General features: G+C 39.6%; 1 protein-coding gene across 6 annotated transcripts in view; it reads right to left on the reverse strand.

The window, feature by feature from the left end:
* The window catches only part of HCAR (coenzyme F420 hydrogenase family / dehydrogenase, beta subunit family), a 218961-nt gene that overhangs the window by 37110 nt on the left and 159614 nt on the right, over window positions 1–22237 (reverse strand). For all 6 annotated transcript variants that reach the window (XM_089798344.1, XM_089798342.1, XM_089798343.1 and 3 more), the window contains one exon: window positions 19068–19095. In XM_089798344.1, coding sequence (XP_089654470.1) covers window positions 19068–19095 — 28 coding nt within the window. The remainder of the gene's footprint in view (window positions 1–19067; window positions 19096–22237) is intronic.

The following is a 22237-nucleotide window of genomic DNA, read 5'->3' on the forward strand; positions in this document are numbered from 1 at the left end:
GAAAAGCCGTCTCCAGACGACAATTACAAAATATCCGAGACAAATTAACAAAACGGAATACATTAACTGACTGACTATAACAAGATAGATTTGTTTCTGTCACATCACTTTCACATTCGTCCTGTACCTGCACCAAACTGGTCTTCAAAACATGTTGCATCTGTAACCTTCGCTAATACAATACTGTCACCTTAGCCAAGCTGACCTTGATAGCCACCTGTGTCATCTTCTCTACTTCCAACTCCTAGGTACACTGAGCCAAGTGTCTCTCTACTGCCTCCAACTGGATGATCAGCTCCTCCCAAGCTCTCTATGCATCCACCAAGACAACCTCACATCAAACACCTACTCCGAGTACCTCAAAACATAACATCCCTCTCGAAAGGCTTCTCCAGTGCCCTTTTCACCCCAGGCATACAAACACTCCATGACTACAAGAGCTCCAGGTCTCATCAACTGGTCACACTTCCCATACAAAAGTCCATGGAACACACCATTTTTGTGATTTTCTTCCAATCCCACACTCTTTCTGCCAACTACTTATGTTATTGTTCATTACCTATTTATGTCTGTCCCTCTCGTACTATACGTTTTCCATTCTCAACTGTTTTAATTTATCATCATTTCTTTTTAGAACCTCTTATCACCCTTCTTCTGTGTTTACTAGTGTACTACAATCTACTTCCCTTCAAGTGAGTCTGTACGATGATCTCAGACTTTTATGTTGTATAGATGACTATGCCTATGTCATACGATGTACGGCTACACCATTCACTGCCTCCACCAATTCTTCATACAGTCACCACAAAGTATGACTAATGAGTACTTGTGTTACTCCTTAGTGTCGTACGGCCGTACAATCTACTTCATGTCGCCTCCTTTCTTTATCTCCCTTTCCATACAGTGTATCATGTACCGCCTGTGGAATTTCTATTCTTCTGTTTAGCCGTACAGTGGATCGATTGTCATCTCCTATACAAGGCCGTACAGTCCATGTGCTTTCCTTAAGACCGCATGGTGCATTAACTTGTGCTCTCCTTGAGTCCGTATGGTCCAATTCACTAGCTAGTTGTTACCCGTATGGTGATACTATTCCCTTCACTTGAGCTGTGCGGTGTGTCATGTACAATATCTAATTTGTCTGGCCGTATGGTGGATCACCTATGATTTCCTGTCGTAATTTGCCTGGCCCTACGGCATCCTTCCTAGGTCGTACAACGTTTTGTTTTTCTTTACTGCCTTACTTTCTTGCTTACGCTCCCGATAGGCCATACGGCCATGTTTTATGGCAACCGTACTCCCTTCTATTCTCCTCCACATGTGCCCGTACGGCCAGAATTCCTTTTGACGCTTATCTGTATAGGTGTCTTTGTTCCTCACTTATTCTATGCGCTCACTTTCTTATACTCCTAGGACTGTACAGTGGTTGCTTTTCCTTCTTCCCAATCTATCTTTTTCATGCTACTGTAAGGATTTCCAAAGCCGTACGGTAATAATCTTGTTCTTTATACTCATTACTTTGTTACTTCCAGGTCCGTACTTAGAAAATATGCTCAACTTTATATATTATCTACATTTACATATTGATGGGGACACAACCCAAGAACAGAATGGACACAACAGATAAGGGAAATTGTATTAACTGAAAAATAAGCTACTACATTCAGTACAGAGAAAATAAACTTCAAAACATGCCCTAAGGGCTTACAATAACGTAAATCTGGAGATAATTTCTCCTTTTAGTACCTCCTCCCAAACTCCACTCCGAACTCCCTTTTACAATGCCAAGAATCTCCTTAAATAGACCCCGAAGGGTTAAGGAGTAGGAGTACATTCTAGAAAGTGCTAGTAGGCATCCACCGACCAAATAGAAGGTTCCAGAAGCTGTGTTAGAAGTCGGTGCAAATCTAAAAGAATCCAGAAACGGTAACCGAACTTCCGAGAGGCATAACTTTTGAACCGTAGCTCCGATTGACGAACCGTTTACATTTCCGAAAAGCCCTCGAAGCGCTCTATAGCCCTATGGACCAGCTTCGCTCGTCCCCCATTTTTCGGCCCTTTTCGAGGTCATTTAATGCCCCTAACTTGACTTTGAAGCATTCTTAGGAGGTCTCCAAAACCCGAAAAACTACAATAACTTTCAAACCGTGGGGCCTTTTGACCTGATTCTTTTTCTGGAATGCTCTAAATCACAGTTACATTCATTTGGCCAATTCACACCTAGTTTACCAAAATGATGGCCCAATTACATGCTCCTATTTTTTTGGGATTTTCTAGCACACTGATAGTGGAACTGTGAGAGTTGGAACCTTTATTTGACCCAAATGGGTGTCCAAAAATGAAAACACATGAAACAGAAACTAAGTCTAAGTACATTTTTTTTGGGTGACACAGAATTGCCCTTATACCTCTGGATGCTCCTGCATCAGACACCCAGGGTAGATTGAAAAGTGACCCTGTCACTTTATGAATGGTAGAGGAAATCCCAAATGCGAAACCTCAGCTGCTGAAATCCAAGTTGAGTCCTCGATCGGTCGTCCTTTCCATTTGACCAAATACTCTTCATACTGCCTGTTTCTGGTACTCCTACCCACACGATGATCTAGAATGTCTTCTATCTCCTCCTTAGAAGCAAGAATTGGACATGGCTCTAACACCAGCTCCTCATTTACACCATCATCATGATACTCTGTTAAATCTGCAATGTTGAAAATGGGAGAAATGTGAATACCATCTGGCAGCTCCACTTCATATGCATTTCCTGAATCATGTTTCTTCAAAATTTTGTAGGGGCCAAATTTCTTCATTTTCAGCTTGTTGTAAGTACCGGCTGGAAATCTTTCTTTTTGTAAGTGCACCATGACTAGATCCCCTACTTGGAATTCCTTATGTCTTCTCCTTTGATCAGCTCTAGCTTTATACTCTTGATTCATCTTGGTACTGTGTGCATGAACCTCCTCATGTAGACGCTTGATATGTTCAGCAAATTCTTCCACTTCAGCACTTGTCCTCTCCCCTTCCTCTATCTTCCTCAATTCTGGTGCAGTCCTTGGGCTACTCCCATATACAATTTGGAATGGTGATTTTCCAGTACTCCTATTTACAGAGTTATTACAAGCAAACTCTGCCTGTGGTAGAATCAAATCCCATCCCTTGGGCTTATCCCCAACTAAACATCTCAGCAAATTGCCTAGACTTCTATTTACCACTTCTGTTTGGCCATCAGTTTGTGGGTGATGCGTGGAACTGAATTTCAAGTCGGTTCTTAACTTTTTCCACAATGTCCTCCAGAAATACCCCACAAATTTAGTATCTCTGTCAAAAACTATGCTCCTTGGAAGACCATGTAGTCTTACCACCTCTTTGAAAAACAAGTCTGCAATATGGACAGCATCATGAGTTTTGTGGCATGGAATGAAATGTGCCATTTTGGAGAACCTATCAACCACCACAAATACTGAGTCATTACCCTTTTGTGTCCTCGGCAATCCCAGAACAAAATCCATACTTATGTCCTCCCATGGCCTTGATGGAATAGGCAATGGCTGATATAGGCCAGTATTGTGACTAAACCCCTTGGCAACTTGACAAACCTGGCAACTCTGTACAAACTTCTTCACATCCTGTGAAATTTGAGGCCAAAAATAATGTTCTCTAAGAATGGCAATGGTCTTATCTCGACCAAAATGTCCTGCCATCCCTCCACTATGTTTCTCCTTAATCAGATTTTCCCTCATGAACCTCCTTGGAATGCACAATTGACTACCCTTGAACAACATGCCATCCTGAATCAAATAGTCTAACCACTTGGTTCTATCTACAGCAACTGGTTCTTTACAAGCTTTCCATGCTTCAGCAAAATCAGGATCCTCGGGGTACAAATTTTTGAGTTCATTAGACCCAACTACTTCAACCTGCATTACTTCTTGGCTTAATACAGCCCCAATAGCGCTTCCACTGGCATCACAATCCACCTGGAAAACCTTTCTAAAATCTGGAAGTGCCAACACAGGCTATTATGTCACCTTCTTCTTCAGCAATTCAAAACTTCTCGCAGCTGCTGCAGTCCATTTGAACTCTTTTCTATCCCCTCTTATTGTATCAGTTAGGGGTGCACATATGCCACTAAAATTCTTAATAAACTTCTTGTAAAAACTAACCAGACCATGAAATGATCTTACCTCAGTAGCAGACCTTGGAGTAGGCCATTTCAAGATAGCTTTTACCTTCTCCGGATCCATTTTGAGACTTCGGGTGATATAACAAACCCCAAATAGACTAACTCCCTTTTTGCAAAGATACACTTCTTCAGATTAATTAACAGTTTCTCTTCCCTTAGCCTTTCAAGGACACTACGAATATGCAGTAAATGCTTCCAAAGTCTTGCTGAAAATTAAAATATCATCCAAATAAACAATAACAAATTTTACCAAGAACTTCTTAAGTACCTCATTCATGAGCCGCATGAAGGTGCTTGGGGCGTTCATCAATCCAAAGAGCATGACTAACCACTCATAAAGACCCTTCTTGGTCTTGAAGGTTGTTTTCCACTCATCTCCTTCTCAAATCCATATCTGGTGATAACCACTCTTCAGATCTATCTTTGTGAAGTATTGAGCTCCACTCAAGCAGTTCATAAGATCATCCATCCTTAGCAAAGGAAACCGGTACTTGATGGTTATCCTATTTATAGCTCGAGAATCTGTACACATCCTCCACTCTCCATCCTTCTTTGGTGTGGGTACTGCAAGTACTGCACATGGACTCAGGCTCTCTCGAATCAAGCCCTTCCTCAACAGCTCCTGAACCTATCTATTTAGCTCCTCTGTTTCAGTAGGAGTCATCCTGTGAGCAGTCTTGTTAGGCAAACTAGCTCCAGGAATCAGATCTATCTGATGACTGATTTGCCTTACTGGTGGCAATCCATCTGGAACATTATCAGAGATAATATCTCCAAACTCCCCTAGTAAATCTGAAACTTCAAGTGGTATTTTACTACTACCTTCTTTATGTTTCCTAGGAATCAAAGCATAACACATATGCTGATGTTTCATGCCATCTAAAAACTTCCTTTCATCAACAAGACAAATCCTAGCACTGCTACATACCTTTTCACCTTCCTTTTTCATGGGCTTCAATTTGTGGCGAATTCCATCCTTTGTCAGAGAGTATGTGTTTGCATGTCCATCATGTACTGCATGTCTATCAAACTACCATGGTCTACCCAACAATAGATGGCAAACATCCATCAAAATAACATCACAGAGAACTTCATCATGGTAATTCGCAATTTTGAATTTCACTAAACATTGTTCACTTACGAGGACCTTATGATCATCTTTTACCCAAGCAATCCGATAGGGCTGGGGATGTTTCTACCTCTTGAGCTTCAGCTTAGAGACCATCTCTTCTGATACCAAGTTATCAGTGCTACCACCATCAATGGTCACATCACAACATTTATCCTCACACTTGCATCTGGTACGGAACAAACTCCTCCGTTGTCCTGATTCAATCTCACCACTTAGTAGGACTCTTTCATTTACGAAGGTCTCTCCTCTTTCTGCATCCTCTGAATGTGATGATTGTGCATCCTCATCCACATGAGCAACCCTAGCTTGGCCCTCAGCTCTCCTATCTGTCCTTCCTTGTCGTTGAGAGCATTCAAAGGCACGATGACTTTCTTCATTGCAATGGAAACAGGTACCACGGAAGCTGCCTCTTCCTTGTCCACATCCTCTACCTCTTCCTCTCTGATTTCCAAAGTCTTGATCATGGGAGCGGTTGAAACCCTCATTCCTCTGGTTCCTGCTAGTACCCACATCCTCATTTTTCTTTTGGGTTTCATTGCGGCCTCCAGATGATCTACCGCTTCCCCTTCCTCTTTGACCGCGCCCCCTTTGTCTTCCTTCAAACCTTTTATTCAGCTTCTCTTCAACTCGTAGGGCAAACTGGTATGCCTCTTCAACGCTGGTCATTCTTACCAGACTTAATTCCTCCTGGATGCTAGGTTGCAACCCACTGATATAACGAGCAACCTTCTCCTTATTTGCTTCTACATGCCCAGCTCTAATCAAGAGTTGGTAAAATTCCTCTGTATATTCTTGGACTGATCTTCCTGCTTGCTTTAACCCATGCATCTTCTTAAACAAATCAAGCTCGTAGTCCATAGGAATGAACTGCTTCTTCAATTTGTCCACCATGCGATCCCACCTTGTGATCTTCTCCTTTCCTCTTCTGTTTCTTTCCAATTGGACCTCTTGCCACCAGATTTTGGCATGGCCTTTCAGTTTGGCCTTTGCAAACTTAACCCTATCTGGGTCCCTGATATCCTCATACTCGAAGTATTCTTCCAGTTCATTGATCCAATCGATCAACTCATTTGGTTTCAGATTTCCTAAAAATACACCCACTTCAATTGTAGGTCTTTTCCCAAACTTAGTAATGGCCCTAAAAAGCCTTTCCTCTGCATGATTCAGAACTTCCCCGTCAAATTCCCCTTCTGGTCCAATTTCGTCTTCTTCGTTGTCATCTTCACTTTCATCACCTGCGGCCACAATTGTTCCTCTACGGAGCTCCTCCTGCAATGCTTGTACCTGCCTTTGGAGGGCTCTAACCTCCTCAGGATTAATAGCTCTGGCCCTTCCGCCACGCTCTCTTCATGGAGGCATCTTCTTAACTCAAACCCACAACCACACAGTCCTGGTGCAAACTGCCTCACAGTCGGCGCTCTGTCTACACACTCGGGAAAACCAGCTCTGATACCACTTGATGGGGACACAACCCAAGAACAGAATGGACACAACAGAAAAGGGAAATTGTATTAACTAAAAAATAAGCTAGTACATTCAGTACAGAGAAAATAAACTTCAAAACATGCCCTAAGGGCTTACAATAACATAAATCTGGAGATAATTTCTCCTTTCAGTACCTCCTCCCAAACTCCACTCCAAACTGCCTTTTACAATGCCAGGAATCTCCTTAAATAGACCCCGGAGGGTTAAGGACTAGGAGTACATTCTAGAAAGTGCTAGTAGGCATCCACCAACCAAATAGAAGGTTCCAGAAGCTGCGTTAGAAGTCGGTGTAAATCTAGAAGAATCTAGAAACGGTAACCGAACTTCCGGGAGGCATAACTTTTGAACCGTAGCTCCAATTGACGAACTGTTTACATTTCTGGAAAGCTCTCAAAGCGCTCTATAGCCCTATGGACCAGCTTCGCTCGTCCCCCATTTTCCGGCCCTTTTTGAGGTCATTTAATGCCCCTAACTTGACTTTGAAGCATTCTTAGGAGGTCTCCAAAACCCGAAAAACTGCAATAACTTTCAAACCGTGGGGCCTTTTGACCTGATTCTTTTTCTGGAATGCTCTAAATCACAGTTACATTCATCTGGCCAATTCACACCTTCTAGTTTACCAAAATGTTGGCCCAATTACATGCTCCTATTTTTTCGGGATTTTCTAGCACACTGATAGTGGAACTGTGAGAGTTGTAACCTTTATTTGACCCAAATGGGTGTCCAAAAATGAAAACACATGAAACAGAAACTAAGTCTAAGTACATTTTTTTTTGGGTGACACAGCATTGCCCTTATACCTCTGGATGCTCCTGCATCACATATATACATTAATAATTACTACTTTTATACTCTCTCAATTGTTCGTCCATAGAGGTGCATTATTTCTTTCATGATAGACTTTCAGCTTTGATGCATTCACTGCATCGGCTACTTCCTTCCCATCGAGCGTCCATAATTTTAGTGCCCTATTATTGCCCACTTCGTAGATTTTATATGGCCTAACCCACTTTATTTTAAATTTTCCTAGTCTGATCTCGTTGCAGTCATTATACTTTAGCACTAGTTGTCCCAATTGAAATTTGTTCAACTTCAAGTGCTTGTCGTGCTATGCCCTATGCCTATTATGTATAACCTTCGTGGCCCATTCTGCCTACAATCGTTGCTCATCAAGTTTATTTAAATTATACAATCTCTCCCTCAGACTATCCATATCACCCAATTTGTTCTCGAAACTCGGTACCATGAATTTCGTCCACTGCCACTCCTTGCCGCCAATAACTATATTCTTGATTTTAGAACCTTCACCCCATACAACTGCAGTTTCTATTAAGCCCTTCCTCTTTGTTTCTTGTGTAGACCATACAATGTGTTTCCCTTGTTGTCGACAACTTTCTACCATATCCATGGTGCAGTGTAAGCTTTCCTTTCCGCATGGTCCATTCACCGTGTGTTGTATGGTGGAATCTTTCCTTTTATTGGGTTTGTATGGTATGTTCTTCCGTTCAACTTCAGTCTTAACTACCTTTCCTTCTTTCACTTCTCTGTATTCCTTCGAACATTCATTTTCTTCTCCTTTCTCACCTTCGTTGACCCTTAACATATTACAGCTCGAAAAGAGCTCGTAAGCCTCCATCTACCAGTGAAATAGACAATTTACCTAATTCAGATCGTCATCCTTCAATCCACCTTCTAACCGCAGGACTCCTTCCTCATCCAGTTCCATTCGCTTCTTACCTTCGTCCTCCCCTTCTGAATCAGACGATCCGGCTTCTTCTCCCACCATTTCTATATAAATCAATAATAGATCTCCGTCCTTTGCTCTCCATTGATAGTGTATTCTTCTTCCAGTCATGTTTAACCTTTGCTTGTACGAGCCATCCTCATCCAAAAATGGCGTCATATCCCCTTGTTTTTAGCGGGATGACTACAAATTCAAGCAGGAATGGCTGTGTTCCAATAGTTACTGGTTGTGCCATGAGGATCCCTAGAGGCTTAATGCCATGTTGGTCTGCAGTTCAATTGGAACGTGGGTGACCACAATGTCAGCTGTCTCAACTTCTTCCAGATATCTTCTAGTAGGACATTTACCCCTAAACCTCCGTCCACAATTGTGTCTGAGAGGATCGTTCCCAATATACCTATTTCTACAATCGTCAGATGCCTTCCTAATGTGAGGGCTAGCAGCACTGGGTCTACTGCGCTTGTTTAGCTTTCCTTCTCCTTCCTAGGTTCTTCTGGTAGTTTAGCAGTCGAGGCCATGATTATGAGTATCATTCGTAGTTGGGGCATTGTGAGGATCAGAGCATTTAATTTTACCGGCACTTCAATTTGTAATATTCGCCTTATGATATTATGTTTTGCGTAGTTCATCATTGAGGTACCCGCAGTGTCCCCCTTCTCCGTTTGTGATTTTTCTGTCCGCATCCCCTTCTCAATTTTTGCCAATGCTTCTTCCAGTCTCTTCTTTTGGGTTTGGGTATAGCTTTTCCTATTTACATGTAATTGCCAAGACTTCCTCTTCGTCCATTCCTGATTTGATGCTAATCAAATTCACTCTTGATTTCGACTTCGGGCACTTGGCATCTTCATGGTCTCCAGCACCATGCCATCTGCATAACAACTGCGGTGTGTTCATTGTTGTATAGTTTCGTGCAAAGTGGCCACACAAGTTGCATGCCTGACATTAAACCATCGGTCGATTGTTCTCATCATACTAAATCCTACTGCGGCCCCCGTTATTATCGTTATTATTATTGTTGGTGTTGTTGTTTTGTCCCCTTCTGTTGTTTCTGTACCTAGCCGAGGTGGCACCGTCATTGTTTGTGTTTCCGTTCCCTCCTAACGTGGATGCTTCCTGTGTTAGGAGAATTTGTTGATGCCCTCTTGTTTTCATATTGAATGGGCATTCCTTTATGGAATGTTCCGCAATTTGGCAAATATCACAGAACTAATTCTTCGGACAGTACCCCTTATTGTGACCTTTTGTCTTGCATTTTGTGCACCATAGCTCATTTTCTTTGGTTTGGCTATTCCCTTTCTGCATATTCTTAAACTCTTTCATCATCCTAACCATATCATTCTAGAGGGCTCGAACCTTCTTACTGCCCTTTTCATCACTATTGCTATCCTCAGAAGAGGATTCATCTAAGTCAAATGATCTTCTTTTCTTCTTCTTTTTTGTTTTTTGTTCACTCTCTAAGTCCATCGCTCAATTGTATGCTTCAGTGTATGACGATGGCGGTACAATCTTCATTTTCCTTTTTAACTTCGAGCGTAGTCCTTCTATGAACCATCTCTTTTTCAACCCGTCTGCTAGCTTACTTTCCATTTTATTTACTAATTCTTTTAGTTTTCTAGCATATACACGGACTATTTCATTTCTTCCTTGTTTTGTGGTGTAGATTTCTACTACTATCTCTTTGTCGTCTTGTAGCAGCTGAAACTCTGTAATAAATTCCTTCTTTATGTTTTCCTATGTGGTTAGCTTTGCCAAATTGGTGTCCAAAAATCAATCGATTACTATACCTCATAAGGTGGCTGGAAATTGCCTTGCCACATTTGTCATGGTCATTTCCTCCATTCGCTGTCCAAATCGTTTCGCGAGTTTTGCAGTGTCTGATTGGGTCAGTCGTGCCATCCCTGTCGAACTTTGGTAACTTTTCCTTTGTACCAGCCATCGGTACCCTTTCTTTCTTTTGTTGTGCATTGCTGTCAGTACCCACATAGTTCTGTACTCCCATACCATTCTGAACACCCGCGTTATGGACACCTAAGTTCTTGAGTGGCGTAAAGGCTTCCTCAAGGACTTGGTTGTTTCGACCAAATTCTATTTGCTCGTCAAGTGTATCAGGGACGAAGAGTTCACCCCGCGCTCGTGTTTCTTTAACACTCCGAGTCGTGCTTGTCCTTTCCTTTCCATCTAGATTCCCCCTCGGCGTACACTAGTTTGCCAATTCTTCCTTTGTTCCTTCGATCACCCTTCGCCTTTCTCAAGCTTCTTCTATCAACCTCTCCCTTGATCGACTTGGTGACTACACTCCGTTCGTCAGTGCTCCTATGGTATCATGGTCACCTCCTGTAACACCATTGTCGTACCTTCGGTGAGTTGTTGGAGTCTGTGCCTCCGGTCGCTTTGCTGTGTGCAGTTTAATATTTCTCGTGCCACACATATGCTGTCATCTTCTGGATTCTTATTTCTATCTTTATTCAATGTGTTCAGCATTCATAGCACCTAATCCTTATAGGCAACGGTGCCAAATGTTTACCATATAGGGTAAACGGATTATTAATGCATGCAAACAATAGACAAGAACATGTAACACAAAAGTATTCCTTTTATTATTCACATCTGTATTGAAAATACTACAATATTCGATATGATTGATTCCAAATGTTTGCTTTTTGTTCAAGTACATATATATGTATGAAGGGGTGACTCAACAGTCACGCAACCTTTCGGTTCTAATCTACTTGTCGGCTATACAATATAGATTTTATTGACAACAAAACACACCTTTTGGAGGTGTTTCCATATATTAAAAAAGCAACATAGAGAAAAACGCACCTTTCAGAGGCAATGTGCTCTTCCAAGGCAAAAACGCACCTTTTAGGTGTATATGCATGTTTTGAAAACATGCTTTTTGCCCAAAAATGGGTTTTGGGGATGCAATTACATGTCTTTGGTGCAAAATGCAGCTTTTTGGTGGAAAGACATGTTTAAGTTACTTGCAATGCAACCCAAGCAAAAACTAACCCTTTTGATACATATACATGTAGCTCAACTTTTTGATGTCATTGCACATTCAAGTTGAGTTTACATACAATTGCATCAAAAAGGTCCACTTTAAGAAGTCATTGCACATTTAAGTTGAGTTACCATGCAATTGCATCAAAAAGGTCCACTTTAAGATGTCATCGCACATTTATGTGATCAATTTAACCACAAGTCTATTTAATTTTGATAAAATACTACTTAAGTGGGACATAAATTATATTTACATCAGCATGTTAGTATAATGTGTAAATATCATTTAATAAGTAATATTTACTAGAGCATTTGATTTAAATATCAAAAATTAAATTGAAGTATATAGTTAATATAGTCACTTAAGTAAAAGATCAAAAAGTAAACTCAATTTAAGAATATAACATAAAGTGCACTATAGTTACTTGAAGTGAAAAATTAAATGATAAAGTAACTTAAAAATATAACATAAAGTGAATTTAAGTTATATTTTTCAAAAAAATGAATGTCAAACTAAAAATATAACATCATATTTTTAATTCGTGCAGTTGCATCAAAAAGATTCACTTTTTGGATACTAAATTGGTCATATCTTCTAATTGCCAACTCGGATTAAGCCCTAAGATAGATCAAATTGAAGGGAAAACCGAAAGCAGTGACTTGAGCAAAACCAAATGACTAAAAACTAAGAAACACTCAAAAACGAAAGAAAGGACAATGAAGGCCTCAAAAATCAAGCACAAGCTCGATAAACACAAAAAAAAAAGACTTGACAAAAACCTTCAGTAAAAGAACTTGCTATGTAGATTGGAGTTGATTGGTGACAAAATGTAGGTAACTTCTCACCAAGATTTTGTTTGTTGACTCTGCCTCCCCATTCACTCTCGAGTGGTACAGGCTCGAAAGGGAATGACTGATTTTAAATTATGTCGTAAGTAGTCTAATGACATGGTTGACAAAGTGCCCTCCGCAGTCACTTGTCATCTAAATTGGGATGTCGTACCTTGTAATGATTTCTTCATAAACGAATTTTGTTGTAGTCAGTGCAGAGTTGTCTGGTAAGGCCCGTGCATCTACCCACTTTGCGAGGTACTCTATTGCTACAACAATTTATCGACATCTATGGGCTCTGCTCACCTTCAGATGTCTAACAAAGTCCAGTCCCCAGTTTTAAAACAGTTTCTATGCCTATGAGGCGTTCAAGGGCATAAAGTCCCTCTTTATTAGCTTCCTAACCCTCTGGTATCTATCACATCTAATGACCCACTCTCTAGCATCATTGTACACAGTAGGCCACCATAGCCCTACGAGAAGTATCTTCCATGTAGTTGTGTCTAGCCCCATATGTCTGCCTATGGGCCCTTTGTGTGCTTCTTTTAATACTCTAGGTATTTCCTCTTCGAGAACACATAGCCACAAGATTTGGTCAAGTCCCATCTTGTATAGTACCCCGTTGATCAACTAGAATGTTCAACTTCTCAATATGAGTTTCCTTTTTTCATTTGGTTGCATTTATCTAGGGAACTGACCCATTTAAAGATACTCTCCAATACTTGTATAACAAGATGGAAGTACGCCGATCTGAAATAATTGTGCATCCGCGAAGTCATAATTGACTCCCTCAGGTGGTTTCCCTGTCTTGATTCTAGAGAGGTGATCTGCACTCACGTGGCTTTTTCCGGTGTGTGCTAAAATCTTAAAAGTATGTTCCTGTAGTAGAACTAACCATCTACTTATCTATCCCTGAATGATTGGTTTGTTCACCAAATATAGAAAAGCTTGATGATCTAGGTAAAATACGAACGAGGTTGCCAATTAGTAGTTCTTGAACTTCTCTATGGCATACACCATTCCAAGAGCTTCCCTCTTGGTTGTGTTGAAGTTATTTTCCGCTTTCGACAAAAAGCTACTTGCAAAGTTAATCGGGTGGTCTAATCGATGATCACCTGTCTGTGCGAGTGTTGCTCCGATTGTGAAATTTGATGCATCAACATGTACATGGAACTCCTTGTCCCAGTTTGGGTAAGCCAAAATAGGTGATGTGATCAGTCTTGTTTTCAACTCTTGGAAAGCTTCATCCTACTCTGCTTTCCATCATGTCAAGAGGGTAAGACACTTTGGCAAAAAATTTAATGATCCTCATGTAGTACCCGATGTGTCCCAGGAATGATTTTACATCTTTCACGTCCATCAAAGTTGGCATTTCTAATATCACTCGGACCTTGTCCGGGTCTCTCTTCAAGTCTGCCTTGCACACGATGTGTCCCAATAGTTTTCCCTAGGGCACCATGAATCTACATTTCTTAGGATTTAGTGCTAGTCATGCGCATCTGCATCTCTACATACACTCTTTGAGTACAGCCAAGTGTTTGTCCTCCGCGTAGAAAACCGACCAATCATCCAAGAAAGCCTTGAAGTTGCCTACTGACATCTTGTCAAAGATGTGTAGGATGATCATTTGAAACGTTGTTGGGGCATTGCACAGACCAAATGGCATTCAATTGTAGCCATAAACTCCGTCTTCCACCACAAAGGTTGTTTTCAGCTTGTCCTCCTCGGCAATGAATATCCGATTGTAACCAGAGAATCGATCCATGAAGGAGCATATTTTGTGCCCAGCAACTTCCTCCAAAACATTATCGGTGAATGGTATTGGGAATGGATCATTAATTGTCACTGCATTTAAATAACAGAAATCCATGCATATTCAAAATTGACTAGTCTCCTCTTTTAGTGAGATTACAATTGGAGACACCCACTCACTTGTCTATACTCGAAAGATAATGCCTACATCGAGCATTCAGATAATCTCAACCTTGACCCATGCAGCATAGTTTTTACTTATCCAGTATGGTCGCTTTCATATGGGCACCACTCTTTGTATCAATGGAATCCAGTGGTCACACAGTTCTAGCGGCACTACCTTCAAGTCTTTGTACATCCATGCAAAATCATCCTTGTACTACATGAATATTTTAAATGTTGACACTTTCAATACAAGGTTCCAGTCATCTCCCACAAGAATGTTTTTCGAGTTAGCCTCATCCCCTAATTTCACAATCTTCACCGAAGGTTCTTCATACTTAAGGGGTTTCTCTTTGCTAAATGTGTGTGCGGGTGTTTCATCTATCGATGCCTCCCCTTCCTTGAATTCTCTATATTCTATCGAGAACTCGTTCTTTTCATCCTCCTTATTTGCTTCTTCTACCCCTAACATGTGACAACTTATGAAGAGTTTATAGTCCTCCATTTGCCAATGGAGTAGATCATTCAATGACTCCAAGTCCAAGTCATCGGAGCCTCCTAATTTTAGGATTCCTTCTTTGTCGAGTTTCACCCTTCTCTTTCCTTTGGTGTTTCCTCCTTCGCCTTCGGAGTCTGATGAGGACTTTAGGTCTTCTCCCACCATCCGAGTGTGTAGGTTGATTATGAAACTATGACCCCCTCTTTCCATCGAAAAAGTGCTCCTTTTCCAATCATGTTTCAATTTTGCATGTACTAGCCAACCCCTTCTTAGGATGGCATTGTTACCCTTATTTTTTGCGGAATGACCACAAAGTCGAGTAGGGAGGGTCGTGTCCTAATTGTTACAGTCCGCACCTTTAAATTCCTGATGGGTTTGATTCCATGTTGGTCAACGCAAATCAGTTGGGATGTAGGCGGCCATAGGGTTGGTTGCCCTAACTTCTTCCACATTTTCTCAGGTAATACATTTATGCCAGACCCTCTGTCCACAATGGTGTCCGTCAAGATGGTTCCAAGGATACTCATTTCTACCACAGTAGGGTGTCTTCCTGTGTTCAATACAAGTAACATAAGGTCTGTAGCGAGGGCTTCACTTCCACCGTGGGTGTTCTTCCCTAACCCTTTCATCGTCTTTGGGGATGGTGTCATGTTTAGGATTGTTGTTCTTAGCTATGGTATTGCAAGAAGGTCATTTAATTTCATAGGAACCTCAGCTTGCATTACCTGTCATATAATGTTTTGTTCCACCTGGTTCCTCCATGAAGTACCTGTGGTGCCATTCATTCACATTCTTTTGGTCACCATCTCCTTCTGAATTTTTTCTTTTGCCTGGCGCATCCTCCTCTTCTCTTCTTCATGATTTGAGTATGTCGCCTTTTTTCCTTCCAAGTGGGTGACTGTTAATACTTCTTCCTCGGTTCTTTCTATACTCAATAGGTTCACCTTGAGCTTGGGGCATTTCGAGTCATTGTGGTCTCCAGGAGCACACCATTTGCACAATAGTTGTGGTGTTCCATTTGTGGTACAATCTCTGACAAAGTGGCCCCATAGATTACACACACATCATTGCATCACTGGCCATTCTGTTGGATCATATTGTATTTGGCTACGGCCCCTGTTATTGTTATTGTTGTTATTGTTGTTGCCTCCTCTTTTGAAGTTGTCACGTCATTTTTTGTATTTGCTCCTGAGATGGACACTTCTTGCATCAGTAGCACTTGCTGGTGAACTTTTGTTTTCATATTAAATGACCATTCTTTGCTGGAATGTTTGGCAATCAGGCAGATACCGCAAAACTGGTTCTTCGGACAAGAGCTCTTTCTATGGCCTTCCTCTTTGCAAAACTGGTTCTTCGGATAAGAGCTCTTTCTATGGCCTTCCTCTTTCTATGGCCTTCCTCTTTGCACCATAGTTCCCCTTCTGTGTTTTGACCAGGGTTCTTATTTTTGAATTCTTTCATCATACGTAGCATATCTTTTTTTAATGCTCAAATCTTTTTATTTGAATCATCACTACTTTTGAAGGATGAGTCTTCCAAATCAAAAGATCTGTTCTTTATCCCTATTTTGTGTTCTCTTTCCAAGTCCGTTGCCCGGTTATATGCCTCAATGTACAATGTCAGAGGTACTATTTTCATCTTCCTCCGAATTGCTAGTCGTAGCCCTTTGGCAAACCACCTTTCTTTCAAGCCATCGGCTGGTGGGCTTTCCATCTTCCCCACCAGCTCTTTTAGTCGCCTTGTGTATCCACAAAATGTCTCATTCTTCCCTTGCTTTGTACTATAGATTTCCACTACGATCTCATTGTCATCTCTTAGTAGTTAGAATTTTGCTATAAATTCTTTCTTTAATTTTGCCCATGCGGCCACTTTTTTTTGGTTAATGTTTGAAAACCAATCGATTGGTACGCCTCTTAGGGTGGCTAGAAACTAATGGATCCAATCATCCTCTTTCGTTATGCCATTCGCAACTCATATCGTTTCACACATTTTACAATGTCGAACATGGTCAAATGTCCCATCACCAATAAATTTAGGCAGTTTCTCCTTCGGCCCTACCATCGTTAGCTTTTGCCTTGTTCTGCTTGACATAGTTTGTTGTGTCTATTCTTGTTGCACACTGCTGTTGTTTTGCGCACCCACATTGTTCTGCACAACCGCGTTACTTTGTACAACCACATTGGTTTGTGCTGGTGTGATGGGTTCTTCAAAAAGTAGAGTTGTTCAATTATCGAATTGTATCTGTTCGTCTAGTACATCGGGGATGAAGAGTTCACCCAACGCTCGTGCTCCTTCGGCACGTGAAGCCATGCTGGTTCCTTCTCTTCCATCTGGACTCTCCACCCTTAGCGTATACAACTTTGGGGATTCCTCCCTTGATTCTTCGATCAAGCTCAATTTTTTAAATTATTCCCTTGTTTCTTCTATCAAGTCCTCTCGTGGATGGTTAGGCGCATGCACTCTATCGGTCAATGCTCCTGTGGCACTGTTGTCACCTTGAGTGACACCATCTCTATACCCATTAGCGAACTATTGAAGTCTATACCTTTGTCCTACTTATTGTGTGCGAATTAATGCTTCATGTGTTGTGCATACATCATCATTTTCTTTTATTTTATTTTGATCCTTATTAAGTTTGGCATCAATCTTCAGAACACATCTTTGATACCAGGTTCTACAAGCAACAACACCAAATGTTCGTCGCACAAGGCAAACATAGATTTATTCCATTTAGAGACTAGACTATGACACAACATAAGATAGTATTGTAGGCATATAAGCAGAAAATTCAGTAATGCCTACAACCATAATGTCGATCCATAGTTCAATAGGATGGTATACATATATATTCCAAAGGAACGACTCAACCTTCGTGCAACCTTTCGGGTACTAACTAATCGTGCCGGCTTTGTTATACTTTTGCCGAGAACAGCCTTGCCCATTTAGATTCAGTTAGAGTATTCCCAGATCATATTGGAGACCAAATAATCAATCCACTACATTTTGAAGTGCAGATCTAATATGTCAATACCAGGTATTGGCTGAAAGAAATAAAAATCTGATATATGTAGAGTGTCTTTAAATTTCCTAGCTGTTAACTTCATTTTAGTGTTAAAAGTTTATTGTTTTTGCATTGCAAACTATTGAGAAAATTCAAAAGCATCAAAAACACAAAAAAAACAGAAAAGATCCCCTTGGACATATAAAATAAAGAAAACAGTTCCAATTGAGAACAAATGTGCATGGAGAAAGTTTAACATTATGTCTTCTGTTTGTGCTTGTTTCTTACGAATGGGATGGCAATGAGAGGTGATATCCTCAATTTCCACTGTTTAATTGTGAATACCATTCCTTTGAATTCTCTATTGGTTGACATCCGCATTTTAAAAGTAATTTATTGATATCTGCAGAACATTTGTATTATTCTTTTTAACAAGCTCTCTGCCCGGCCACATAAATTTTCCATGTTACCAACACAATGACCACTTTCCAAAACCAAAAATCTACAATGGCAGGAACTCTGTACTTCTATTTTCTTTTGTGTTTTGGTTGATATATTTGGATACTGTCTTCCCATACCAATTTTTTCACAAAGAACAGCAACAGCTCAAAACTATCCCATCATCTCATGCTTTATCATTTATGGGATAAACTATAATACATCTTGCTTGTAATCGTTTGAATTTCATTTTAGACTAGAATAGCTCTGAAGTAATTCCCAACAGTTCAAAAAATCAGTAAAGTCAGCTTACATCTCTGTGAATAGCTGATATGTAGTCCCACATACACATCTTGCAAGACATTTTAGAATCTACAGCCACCATATATTCCTCTTCCTTTCAGTGTTTGCCACTGCCTAGATGCCTTCAAACCCTAGAATACTAAATTATTCTAAAAGAGAGAAACTATATGCTCTGCAGCTATTAGCTATATCCTAAAGGAAGAATATATGATGTAGGAGACAAATACCATCCCAGCATAAATCACATTGTGTTAAGTTCCTTTCTTTCCTTTCTAAGAGGATAACAATAAACATAGATGTAAACATTTTTCTCTTTCACCCATCTATACTCTGTTGACAAGGTGAACAAATAAAAGAAAACTATTGAATCGAAAAATTGATATGAGTAACAAATTGTAAAATTGAAAATTGATCATTTTTCTATAAGATGTTTCATGGCAATGTATATCACTTTAGATTTATATTCCCCTTAAGTTTTGAAATGCTAAACATGGAAGTTACTTTTACGTTTCAGAAAAGTGCAGAGGCATAACTCACCGCCAACGCATTTGTGTAGTCAAAGCAACTGGAAACAAACACAAAAAATATATCAGGGGGAATCACATTCTATAGTATAAGGTATCATGTACTACACATTATCAATTAATCATTATGTCTAAACATCACAAAGTATTAAGTACAACAAGATCCTAGGAAAAGAGGAATGGATAGATTTGAAGTCATTGAGTTGAGTAAATTTAGGCGTTTATAATTTCAAAAATGAATTAGTATAATTTGCTTTGCAATTTATGTATGCCATTATCAGTTCTGTTCCAAGAAAGGAATTCATGCCCAAAGCAAAAAGCAGACGACCAAGAAAGTACTTTCATGGCAAAGAAATCAATTTAAGAGAGTAACCTGGTTGCAAAAGTCAGGCAACATTCAAAAAGGGATTTACATAATATATCATTCAAGAACCTCTTTTAATTATTATATTTTTCCAGAAATTTGGCTTATATTTGATACTATATATAACAGAATGAATTTATCTACCATTTCCACACTATCCAAGAAGCATCCTTCTACTTTAGCAATAAATTTGAAATGCAAGTCAAAATGCTATTATTTTGTAGACCATGTTGCGAAGAGCCAGAGGATGAAATTGGTTCATAAGAGATTGCATTTATTATTTCTAGCATTTGGACCAGCTTTGCAGCATTTATCTATATGAGCATTTAATTATTCCTTTGGGAGTCCTCAACCACCTCTAAAACATCTTCCTTGATAGCATTCCAAAAGATCAATAGAATCGAGCAGACAACAAATGTAGTTTGGGAGACATGTTTTTAACTTACAAGAAATGAATCATTTTCAGCTCCTCTTCCTCTATCACTTTTGTGTCGGAATAACTGTCATTGCTTTTATAACTTTTGGAATTTGTTGCATGTGTTGGCCCTGGGAAGGGGTAGAAAGACATGCATGTTTGTCCTCGCTGAGGATATTACTGCAATATTCAGGGTGAAGGTACTTAAGTAGGAAAAAATTGGGGATCTATTGTAAGACATCCATTGGGATATCTCAATTTACCTTGTATTGAAGTTTTAATTTGCAAAATTTAGAGACACAAATGCCCTAGTGTGTCAGGTAAAAACCTTTTATTCAAATCAGAATGAGAAGCTTCCTATAACAAACATTAAACTAAAACTTTTCAAACCTAGGGAACAACCTCAAGAATTTTACAATATATACAGTTCAAATCTTGGGGTTTTGGATCTACATCACAAATAAACTAAAAATGTACTCTCTTTTTTTATATTAAAGGACAAAAGGGATTCAACAATTTTGTCAAAATGGGAGATTTTAGTATCATGTTACTTGAAGCAAATAACCCATGGAGCTAATGAATGCTCACTATTTACAGCTAACAGCAGAATCTAGAAACTGAATAAGGAACAAGGATCAGATGGATTTCAACAAAGGATGTACAATTAAGAGAAAGGAATCAAGGAATCACACACACAGTTAGAATCAAAAACTTCAGAAAAACTACAATATAAGGCCCACTAGATCTATACCTTCTACATGTAACTTAATAACCTAAAACTTTGGTCCCTTGTTGAAAGCTGGGAAATTAGAATTCAATTTCTCTAATATCTAGGTTTCTCCTTTGATGAACACTCAATTTCTCAAACCCTTACAAAAGTTTCATAGAAATAAAACGAATGCATGCTCCTATTGTTGGATGGTAAGCATTGCAATAAACCTATCCAATTTTTCTCAAATCTAAACTTCTTCAAAACATCTTTCATAATTTTTATATCCACTTGATAGTAAGCCTTCAATACATCCAAATTTATAATCATGTGAGCAAATCTGGCTTTTTCAGTTGAGTGAACAACCTCATGAGGTACTTCGATTCCTTCAGAAACTGAACTGTCAAGAATATATCCACTCTGTACAACTGAAATGACATCTGCAAGCACTTCTTTAACTCTTTTGCTATGGGTTTAGTTCTTAACTTGTAGATTGTATTGCGAAGCGCTATGGTCCTAAAATCACTCATCTCCCTAGCCTCTTTTTTTGGGACTAAGATTGGTGTGGTTGCAAAAACAATTCACAGATTGGTCTAACTTCGTGATTCTCCAATTGCCAAGAGGAGTTCATGACCAACAATATCACAAAAAATTATAAAATGCAGCAGGAAATCTATCTAGACCGGGATCCCTATCCACATGCAACTCAAAGGTAGCCTTTTTAACTTCTTCGTCTCTAACTAACTTCCACAATCTTTCATTTTGACCTACTATAATGATCTAAGGTATATTGGTCAAAAGTTTCTCTTTGTTAACTTGGGTCACTTTTTTCAAAAGGGACTCAAAGAACCTAACAGCTTCCTCATTAATTTATGGTTCCCTTCTCTCCTGAGAGCCACCCTCCTTTTTAATTGCAGTTATTTTGGTTTTACTCATGTTAGTTACACATGATTGGTGAAACAACTTAGTGTCCCTGTTCCTATCCTTTAGCCAAATTTCCCTCAATTTTTACCTCAAAAAAAATTCTTCCCTTGCTAAGATCTCCATCAATGCTTCCTTTAACTCATTTTCCTCAAAACTCTCAGCATTCATTCCTGACCTAATCACTTTCTCATTCAGGTCTACAAGCTTTGATTCTAACCTTATCCTATCTTTAAAGATGTTCATGAAATGCTCTTTGTTCCAAATTTTCGATTTCCTTTTGACGTAACTTTACTTTTTCCAAAAGCAAAAAAAGATGTAAGTGATTACCAACCTACAGTTCATTCCACCAAACTTCAATGAGGCGTCTCAGCTTGACTCTGAACCACATATTTTCAGATGTGAAAGGTCACTGATTTGGAGGGTTATGTAGTCGAATATGCATCTGAGCGAGAAAATGATCAAAGCCAGAAAATGGGAGAATGTTGGCTTCATGCGTTACACTCATACTACACAAATCATAAAAAAGGTCTAGCCAATTTGCAATGTTGGTGACTCCATTTATCTTGTTTGTCCATGTGAAAATCTCATTCTTTGTTAGGACATAACTGATTTCTATTAAAGATCCCAAATTTTGGATATATAGTAACTCGTAATAGCACTTGTAGATTTTATGTGTTTCAAGTTACTATTTTAATGAATATATATGAGATATAAAGAGCCACGTCTCTTGTAGAGACATGTCTCTTATTAACATATTAACTCAAACTAGTT

This window comes from Cupressus sempervirens, chromosome 8 (genome assembly GCF_028749045.1).
Source record: "Cupressus sempervirens isolate cs-2001-9-10 chromosome 8, ASM2874904v1, whole genome shotgun sequence".
In the NCBI taxonomy this organism is placed as follows: domain Eukaryota; kingdom Viridiplantae; phylum Streptophyta; class Pinopsida; order Cupressales; family Cupressaceae; genus Cupressus; species Cupressus sempervirens.